Consider the following 10,666-nt stretch of genomic DNA (forward strand, 5'->3'; position numbering starts at 1 on the left):
TACGATCTCAGCAGTAAAAAAACTATTTTACCGTCTCAGTTATGATGTGTTTTTCCTTTAATCAGACTGGGACATTCAATTGAATTATGCCTTCAGAGAGTTTGTCAAAGGTTAATGCACTTTCATCTAAGGGTAGAGAGTGATTGACATTCTTTTAAATAAACATGTTTCTGGTCAGTGAAATGCATGCGAAATGCATGTTTTCTTGCAGTTGACAAAACAGACTTTCGCGAGTTCTGATGATGTCATTCACACTGCATCAAAAGGAAATTATGCAAACGTAACATCTGCAGCGGCTTGGCACCTTAGACTCATACGTCAGTGTTGAAACAGTTTACGAAAAAGGCAAATGTGTTTTCTCGGCTAAAGAAACGCGCGCGCGCGACTGTGTGTGTGTGTGTGTGTGTGTGTGAGAGAGAGAGAGAGAGAGAGAGAGAGAGAGAGAGAGAGAGAGAGAGAGAGAGAGAGAGAGAGAGAGAGAGAGTCAAATTGGTGAATCCTCAGATACTGCGACGTTAACGAAACCACTCGGAATTATGCTCGTCTTTATCCCACAATTAATAATACATTTTAATGGTTTGTTTCTTACGTATGCACAATACTGTGTGCAATGCAATACAAAGATAAACCTAAAAAGGCTAAGACTTTTGGTCCAGTACTGTGGAACCCACTAGGCTACCCACTAGGGGTCTTGCTGCTATATGATTACAGTTCCTCAGCGTGCAACAGGCAATGAGTTATTTGGGTTTCTCTTATTGGGTCCGCATGTACTTGCCGTTGCTTTCGTGGTTAGTGAGTTTTAGTGCGAAACTTGCTGTCGGTGTCGAGCGCCCCCCCCACCGAAGTGAACTTTTTCAGTTCTCTCCGACACACACGATGACAGCAGAGGTCTGTAGGAGGCAGACCCAAACACCGATCTACAAAAGGACTTCAGATGGCTAAGTGGAGAAGAAGAAACTGCATTGCATTTCTTTGTCTGCCTTCAATGTTCAAAGACATCTTGCTTTCTCACACAGTTAAACTATATGCACTGGAACGGATACCAGCCTGATTTTTTTTTCTTTTAACACAAATTGGCTGTTGCACTTCGTATTAATTTGGTTTTAGCCACTGACTGGTCTATAGCATTTCATTTTGTTTATACTTTATGCAGCCGCTGCCTTTTGCAAGATAATTTTGATTTTTGATTTTCTGGGAAAGTGATGGACAGTCCAGTTGCGTTTAAGCAACAGTAACACTAACTTTTGAAGTCGTAACAATATGTTTTCCTTGTAGGCTGCAATCAATTGCGTAGATTAAGAAAGAAGGCTTTTTTATCAGTTTTATTGCTGCAAATTAAAGCAGACCATGCAGAGATTTTTGGTCGTTGCAGTTTTATTTTCTATCCAAGAGTTCACTGGAGCTGAACCAAAGCCAAAATGTCCCTCCCGTTGCGATGTGAGTACATGTCCGAGTCCAAGTTGCCCCAGCGGCTATGTCCCTGATCGGTGCAACTGCTGTCTGGTGTGCGCTCAGGGCGAGGGGGACGCTTGCGGGCGGAAAGATGACTTGCCGTGCGGGGACGGACTCGAATGCAAACACCCGGCTGGGAAGCGACTCTCCAAGGGCGTCTGTCAGTGCAAGATGGGGTACAACGTCTGTGGCAGTGACGGGAAGACGTATGGCAACGTCTGCCAGCTGAAGGCGATGAGCAGGAAGGCTCTGCAGCAAGGTCTCCCCGCTATCACCCAGGTGCAGAAAGGGCCGTGCGAAACAAGTATAGGTAAGTCATTTGTTTTTCAGAGTCAGTCAGCTTGGCAGCAAAATATCTGTGGACAACTCGCCTTTTAAATTATATTTGAACCTTTGTGGTCAAAATCCTAAAATAATAGACAAGCATGCAAAAACATAAAGTCCAATGTATGTGAAACAATATGCAGATTTCAGCTAGATCTTCTAAGTCATCTAGACAGAGATGTATACTGTAGGTTATATAGGCTGGCTGCACAGTATCCAGGTACATACAGTTAGCTAGTATTCTGCAGTGCGACATGGTATTAATTCAAGCCTGTGCAGGGTACCTTCCTGTTCCTTCTATCAAAAAATGCTAACCCACCAGGCGTTTCATACTGATAATGGTATGTTGTGGAACATCTTGTACTTTGTGTCTAGTCAGACACATGCGACATGATGAAAACATGTGTTCTCTTAAGCAACACTCCTGACATAAAGTGTAGCACTGGACACTGTAAGTCTGATGAATAGGCCTCAGCATTCTCACTCCATAGTTTTCTCTCATTGCCTCATTCTAAATCCTGCAAGCTATATCATTTCTCATTCAAGAAGCTCAGAATGCTGTCCAAAGAGAGTTCTCAGTCGTGCCAACTAACAAGCCACTCTGCTTCAGTGTTTAAACACCTGCATTTCGATTCAAAACAATCACCCGTTGCTCACATACTCTACTTTTGTAAAGACACATATGTGGACTGTTCCCTGTGAATATTGATGATACATTCTTTGAATACACTCTCCCCTTCCCTTCCTCAGTCCGAAGCCATCCCCTCCTCCTCAGCACTTTGTTCACCTCAGATGTGTCCCTGCTCTGCCCCCTGTTGTAAACGTGGAATGAAAAGAGTGGATATGCCTCTAGTATTGAGATGTAAACAGAGATGTAATAGCTAGGAAGGAAGTTGAAAAAAAAAGCCTTGCTCAAAGGGGAAGTGGTGAACAGATTGGTGTCCCCTCGAGTAAATGCTAGAGAAGGGAAACATCAGAGGAAGGGAACTGCATATCCTTTTGTGGTCTGGCTTTGAATAGGAGTCCTTTGATGTTCCCCTGGCTCTGGGCTGCAGCTTAGATCCACGTGATGGGTATATCAGCACTTAGCTGTCAGGGTTGGCCCCAGATTTGGCTAAAGGGACATGGGTGACCGGTAGGACTGCAGTTACAGTCCAGTCCAGGCTCCAGCCATCCATGAACTCTGTGTGAGGGCAGTAAGTGTTCCACAGCAGTTAAGTGGGTGGCAATTAAGTTCTTTCCATCTCCACGCCTCACTGAGTTTTGCAGCATTGCACCTACTTCTCACCCTTCTCACCCACTTTTAATTCTTTGGTAAAGAAAGTTGAGGGGAAAGTTACCTGTACCATTTCTCAGTCACGCTATCCGCTTAGCAGTATTTTTCTCCAGCTTTTCATCTACAGTAAGACTATGTCGTTGTTGGTTTTCTGATACTTGGTTGGTCAATACAGAATTTGGAATTCAGGGAATCTTGAGGTCCATTGTGCAGTTTTGAAAGATGCATAGTGTAACCATTGCACTACAGGGCTACTTCCAAAATCACAGGTTTCATCTTGTGGCATGGTTTGGTTTTCTTTATAAATTACTGCATGCCAGTCTGTCTGATTCAATGTTTTTAACATTGGCTAATCCTTTAGTTAACTTGACACTACCTAAAGTGTAAAGTAGTAGTCTTAACGTCTGTAGGACACCGAAACCATATAAACCGGATACTCATTATATGTAAATTGGGACAGAACTCCTGGAATGCATTCCCCTGGGCGCATGTGTTTAGGTTAATTACAACATTTAAGTTTTGAAAGTAGGCTACCATAACAAAGAGCCCTTTTAAGTGCTGCAGCAGTGATTAATTAGCAGCATGCTTAAGTCTGGATAAATAGGGCCTCATTTGTGTGCTTTTTTTCTTATCTCTATGGGTTCTCCCAGTTGCAGGATGTCACTGCACCATCCAAGGGGAGTTCTGCTGTGAATTAGTTGCACTGCTGCAGTTTGAGGGGATCCCCACGTTGGAAAAAAGCAAATCTATTATCATTCTCACCTTTTACTTCTTTATAAAAACATAAAGATAGGGGAAGGGGAGCTGTCACTGAGACGTAGACAGAGATTTGGATGAAGGTAAAGTAGCTTAGACCTCATTTCCTGGGTGTTGTATGGGCTGAGAAGTCGGATGTCTCATAGATGAAGCAGCCTGAGTAGACCTTTTGTGTGGTGCTGTGAGTGGACTGTGAGTTCTTTCACTCTGTTAAGGCGCCCAGGTGAAAAACTCTGCTGAAAACAAGGCCAGCTGCTTTTGGGTGGGGGTGTTTGTTGGCTCCCGAGTCACACGCAGAAATTAAGCGAAGTCACACAAAGCTGGTAGTTATGCAAGACGACCACATACGCTTCCGGCAAAACAGTGCAATGAGTCTGGACAATGACCTCAGTGCTCCTGCTCTTATTTTTTAACTGTGTCTAATTAAGCCTGTAATCTTTTGTAACAGGTTACCACACAGCCTTATTCAACAACAGGAACATTGAGGGGAATGTAGGCCGTCATGCCATTAAAATAGAGAACATGAATGTGACTTATTAAGTTCCAAATCAGTCACTGGAAACAGTGGTTAACGTAAGAGAACTCAGCACCCTTGATAGAAACTCATTCACCGTGGGTCTCTGTGCTTGAAATAACTGAGTATAATTACCTTTTCAGGACACAGCCAAGGCCTAAAAGGGAAAGGAAAATGATGTTGGCCTAGGTGGCTATTTTTAGATGAGAAATAGTTAGGAACAATGTATGAAGACTTGAAATTAAAGGCATTACTTTAACAAAGAGTTTGCTATAGCAGTCATGGGTGTGCAGATTCAATTTTAGAAATATTCTTGCAACTGTGAGTCTTTAATGGGTATAAAATTAGTATGATAAACATTTTACATCCTGTTCATATAATCTCTTTTATAACATCTTGGAAGTCTAAACAATGCTTTATGTTCACTAAGCTGCATTATTAAACTGCTGACTGACAGTAAAATTAAGTGGTTTATCCAGGCTGCCAACTATTGCAGCCAATGTAACCTGTTGTCAGTTCAGTGGGAGTGTGTTTGTTAACATGTGTAATTTTTTTTTGCTAGTATAGGTCCTTCACACCCCAACAGTCCAAGGTACAAGTTTAACTTCATCGCTGATGTTGTGGAGAAGATCGCCCCTGCTGTTGTGCACATAGAGCTATTCCTCAGGCATGTGTTTGCATCCTGGAAAGTTTTTCACACCCATCACTTAATATTTGAAATTACATGCTATATTACACTTTAATTTTGGACCGTACAGTGTTAATTAGGTGATATATTCAAGGACTAAATCTGATTCTGATTTGCAAAATACTACATTATATTCCTCTTCATTATGTTGGGAGCTTTTTGACTTCTTAAGTTTCTTGTTTGCTTTGACTTTAGATTTAAATTTAGTACTCTTGGACTGGACTAAATTATGATGTATGAAATCTCTTTTTGGTGGGTTTGTATTGAAAATGAATGAATGTTGTTGACATTAAAGTCATTTACTTCATTAAAGTAAATAAGGTAGGCAGAAAAGAAGCAAATAAAGACAAACGAGCTTGAACACCATTAAGCACCTTGGCAAGCACTCATTCTTGATGTGAGACCTTGTTGAGCAAAGGGTGAAGAGAATTCTCTTAACTCTGTTGTGTTCATTGTCAGGCATCCCCTGTTTGGCCGGAACGTTCCACTGTCCAGTGGTTCTGGGTTTATTATGTCTGAGACTGGCCTCATCGTGACCAACGCTCATGTCGTGTCCAGCACTACACCTGTGTCAGGCCGTCAGCAGCTCAAAGTGCAGATGCACAATGGAGACGTATATGAGGCAACGATCAAAGACATTGACAAGAAGTCAGACATCGCGACCATTAAGGTTAATCCCCAGGTGAGAACATATACTTTTGACAGTGAGTGTGATGATGCGCATGTTTGGCAACTGTGCCTTCCTCCGTCCCATCATGCATTGCTTTAGGTGGGACATGACAAGACACCATGCACTGCATTTCCTGTAGCAGTCCTCAACTGAATATATATGCACATAACACATAACTAATGGGAGGGGCTTTGTTTCTGTGATCATTTCTGTTATATCCAGATGGATTGTGTTTAATACATTTTAAGATCCTGCAAGAAATGCCTATTGGAGAATTTTTCTACTTTGTAGCATGAAAAGGTTTGCTTTCTATCACCCTGGGATGTTCTTTCCCCTTCATGTTTACACTTAGCTCTTCTGGTAATTGTTGCCTGCTGTTTCCTGTAATGTCTGGATTGTGGCCTACTTTTTCATGGGAATTCTAGGAGTGTTTGGAAGTACAGCATTGATGTGATTTATGAAGTCATCAGTTGCCCTGAACTGGCCTCCCTGCAGGTCTTCAAGGAGAACCATCAGATTGAATCAGATATGCAACTTGAGGATTTACAAAACATATCAGTATGTCCATTGTTGTAATCAGTGAATGGACAACTTTGGAGTTAATAGGACCGGTCTGTCTCACAGCCAAATTATTGATTGTAACCACTGTGCCTCAAGTATAGGAAATATGTTCATAACATATTTATCCAATTGGCAGTGAGTGAAACAGGGGCCCAGAGGGTAGTTTTTAGGGATTTTTAATGTTTTTTAGACTAATCCAAACAATAACATAGAAATCAGATGATAGGTTTTAGTGGTCATGTTTCTGGCATCAGCAGGGGATAGGGGAAATGAAATGGCTCACATTGTCTCACACTCACAGGAAAATGTCAGATTTGATGAAGTCATTTAGGCCACATTTCATTACATCTCAGGACATTACCAACACTCTGGGGAGTCTGGAGAGAGAAAGAGTGAGAGAGAGAGAAAGAGTGAGAGGGACTCTTTGGTCTCATATAGGAAAGGCACTTCTATGAAGTCCTCTGTCCGCTGCCAGAAGAAGACCAGGATGCAGAACTCCCCCATGGGGCTGAATTTACACTGGAAAGGGAGAGGTTGTGCCAGACAGCACTTGAGAAAAGGATCTGTGTTCAGCATGTTCCCCCTCAAACCGCTAGTTCCATAGTTCACGTGTTTCCATTCAAGCGTCCTTTTCTTCACTCCTCAGAAAAAGCTGCCGGTGCTATTGCTGGGACACTCGGCTGACCTCAGGCCTGGAGAATTTGTGGTCGCCATAGGCAGTCCGTTTGCTTTGCAAAACACAGTGACAACTGGGATTGTCAGCACAGCACAGAGGGACGGCAAGGAGCTGGGGATCCGAGACTCAGACATGGACTACATCCAGACTGATGCTATCATCAACGTGAGCACTGAAATTCATTTATGGTTCTGACTACACATCACTGGGGTCATTAACAAGCAGTAATAAAGGGAAGGGCTTGCAGTGTTTTATACCACTGGAGCAGCATAAATACTTCACACAGTTGTGTCCTTACGAGGAAAAAATGTTCGTCTCCACCCAGCAGTTCAAAATATTTTTCTTCATGAGCTCTGGGGGAAGCCTTGTCACAAACACATACACAAGCTCAAACAATTAAGATACTTTAATTAACTGTCATGTTCTTATTGTTCTACAGTATGGAAATTCTGGTGGACCCCTTGTTAACTTGGTAAGAGCTTTTTGGCTACATATGTGACTGATTTCTACTGTTAGTAACCATTCCTGTTATTACATTCATTTTGATGACATGAAGGCATGGATAACCGTTATGTGTAATAAAGACCAACGGTTTTAATCTCAGGATGGCGAAGTGATTGGGATCAATACCTTGAAGGTAGCAGCTGGAATCTCCTTTGCTATCCCGTCAGACAGAATAACACGTTTCCTCAATGAATCTTTGGACAAACAAAGCAAAGGTATTGTGTTGTTCTTTTAATTTTATGTGTGTATAAACAGTGTATTAAAGTGAATACATCATTAAAGCAGTATTTAAAAAACAGCATTAACAGTATGGCACTGCATACCCTAAAGTAGATGTCACTCACTCCTGGCAGTTGACTTTAGGACAGGCACTGCAAAACAAGTCCTTCTCCAGTGCTAGAATGTTCTAGACCTAGATTACGTTGCGTACATTGGGTAGATAAATTGTAGACAGTAGACAGTCATGACCTGAGGACTTGGACTGCCCATACTGGTACTGGTTGCCATAGTGTATTATTGCTGGTGCTGTATTTTCATTGTTGGTTTGTGTGAAATTTGTGTTTTTCAGAGGTTAGATCAGTGAAGAAACGCTTTATTGGAATTAGAATGCTTACTATCACACAAGCGTAAGTGAACTTTCATGAAATATTTTTTGTATATGTGTGCCTTGATAGGGTGTCATACCCAGGTGTTACACCCAATAAGGCTGTACAACCTTTAATGTGTGTATGTGTAAAATTAAAACATGCAAACATTCTCTGGACATAAAGTTTGTGAAGAAAATTTCCATTAGAAACCTCAACAAAAATACAACCTAGCACAGAATACAAGGATAAATATCTGAGCAGCCTTAGCAACCTATGACTGACACAATATGCCCCATTAAATGGTTGCGTACTGTGTGTCTTCCTGTCTCACACAGCTTGGTAGAAGAGCTGAAGCAGCAGAATCCTGACTTCCCTGACGTCAGCAGTGGCATCTACGTGCACGAAGTTGTGCCAAACTCCCCGGCTCAGAAGTGGGTACCCTCCAAACCAAACTGTTAACTGCTCAAAAGATTCTATAGCATTCATATCAAGAGAAAACACTGATCTGCATTGAGTTTCTTAATGGCTTCAGTAGTAACAGGTCTCAAGAAACAAGAATGTATGACTAACTTATGTCATAACGCTCACATTTAACAAAATATTAAATTATTAACGTGTCATGTAATGATGTGTAATTATATGACAAATGCTTTAGTCAATTGAGGAATGTCGATGGGCTATTGAATACTGTGAGTTTATAGTATACAGATCTTCTTTCATCAATCAGGTACATTTTCCAGTGCTTATCTGCTCTATGAGGAACTGTCAGACAAAGTTTCAAGCTAAGCATGCTCCTGTGTATGAAACGTATCCTCTAGGCACTTAAAATTTTGAAGTAATAGACAAAGCAAACTATTTGATATTGTTCTGGAACAACACTATCAAACTTTGAACTCCAGTGACCACAGTATACTCAGCTTTTCTTGTCTTAATGCGTTGAAGAGGTTAGGTTAGCCACCAGCAAATGAAACATTCTTGGTGAACAGGGGTGGCATCAAGGACGGCGACATCATCGTGAAGCTGAACAGCCGCCCGTTGATGAGCACCAGCGACCTGCAGGAGGCGCTGATGGAGGAGACGGCCCTGTTGCTGGAGGTGCGGCGCGGCAACGACGACCTGCTCTTCAACATCGAGCCTGACATCATCATGCAGTGAGAGAGAACGCCGCCTTGTCAACTGTGAAAAAAACTGCTGTGTTTCTCTGGGCCATCTGCAATGAGCTGGAGATACCACAAACTCTCCACCTGCCCCAAGGTCAGTGTTTGGAAAGGCTGACGAAGATCCAATGGCTGAAGCTGAGGAGTTGCTATTAACATTTTTTTTTCTTCAAATGAAAGCGTTTCCTTAAGCAGACTAGCTAATTTCATGGCACATGTTCACTAATGGAAGAATGCTGGTGGATATCAAATCAAATGTAGTTGAAGGAAATGGTTGCAGTACACATTTATCATCCTTATTCACTACATTAAAAGCTATTTGCCGCCATGAAATCAAGTGGACACAATGCCCTGTAGATAATAATTGTAATTAAGAAATGGAAAACTATGACGTTGGTTCCGGAAACCTAAGCTCTTTTACCCATATGTGAAAAGAAAAAAGCTGCCGGTCAGGCTAATCCTTTCGTGAAAACTTTGTATTAAATTTGATACGTAAATACTGAATTACTTTACTTTCACAGCAGGGGCAAAGAACGCATCACAAATCAGCTTGTGATGGTATCTTACCCCTGCAGTGTTTTTGCCTTTCTCATTTGTTCAAGCTTACCATCATCCATATGTCTTTGTTGAATAACAGTGAGTAATGAATGTTTACAAGTTCAACTGCTTTCATTACAAAAGCAGCATTTTAGTGAGACACATTTGGACTGTCATTGTCATAGACTGTCATAGATGAATAAAACATATGCATCAAATAGAATGTGCATTTTTTCTTTGTAAAAGAATTAAAGTTGTTGCTGTAACTATGACTGTCACTGTGAAAAGCAAACTGTCGTAAAGCTGACAACATGCCAAAAGAGTGTGGGAATGTATGTCATGGGAGCCACCTAAAGGGAATCACAATAGAGCGTATAGTGCAACCAAATATTTCTGTGCTGAAATGAGGTTAGCAAGTATATAGGCATGCAGCAGGGAACAATGACACTGGCCTAATCAGCCACTGTCCATGTTCTCATCAACATGTTAAACATTTTCATGCGTAAACGTTTCCTTTTTTACTGCCAGGAAATATTTGTGTATTTTGAATACCAATGATTAGAGATGGTGTCTGGGAATTTGTGATTTACTGGAATGTCAGACTTGACCTAGATTTTAGCTTGAACCTGGGAACAATAAAAAGCCTTTTTGTAGATTACTTAACAGGGGGTCAGCCGAAAGGACACGTAGCCAAAGTCACTTCTCTACTTGTTAAGAGTGAAAACCGCTGAGAGTGGATGCTGGGGCCAGTGGAATCTGTGGCTTATTTAAGCAGGTCAAAAAGAACAGCTAATCTTTCCTTGTAGCCAAAAGCAGTTCTGAGCCCTCTATGCATCTGGTTGGCTGTGTACATAAAGCTAATCTATTACTAATGCAACCAAAAGCTGTGTGCCCTTTACATATAGCATTATCCTGTCTAGCGATGACTGCTGAGGCATTAAGCCTTAAATGACTAATTGAAAAG

At 41.6% G+C, this 10,666-nt stretch overlaps 1 protein-coding gene across 1 annotated transcript; it reads left to right on the plus strand.

Moving 5' to 3' along the window:
- Positions 1 to 637: 637 nt before the first annotated feature.
- htra3b (HtrA serine peptidase 3b) lies at positions 638 to 9,924 on the plus strand. The gene is made up of 9 exons (XM_036551668.1): positions 638 to 1,762; positions 4,890 to 4,989; positions 5,470 to 5,692; positions 6,888 to 7,082; positions 7,357 to 7,389; positions 7,522 to 7,636; positions 7,990 to 8,047; positions 8,344 to 8,439; positions 8,995 to 9,924. Exons 1-9 carry the CDS (start codon positions 1,348 to 1,350, stop codon positions 9,161 to 9,163), a joined length of 1,404 nt encoding a protein of 467 aa, XP_036407561.1. The 5' UTR covers positions 638 to 1,347; the 3' UTR covers positions 9,164 to 9,924.
- The last annotated feature ends 742 nt before the right edge of the window (positions 9,925 to 10,666 follow it).

The sequence above is a fragment of the Megalops cyprinoides genome, chromosome 18 (genome assembly GCF_013368585.1).
Source record: "Megalops cyprinoides isolate fMegCyp1 chromosome 18, fMegCyp1.pri, whole genome shotgun sequence".
In the NCBI taxonomy this organism is placed as follows: Eukaryota; Metazoa; Chordata; class Actinopteri; order Elopiformes; family Megalopidae; genus Megalops; species Megalops cyprinoides.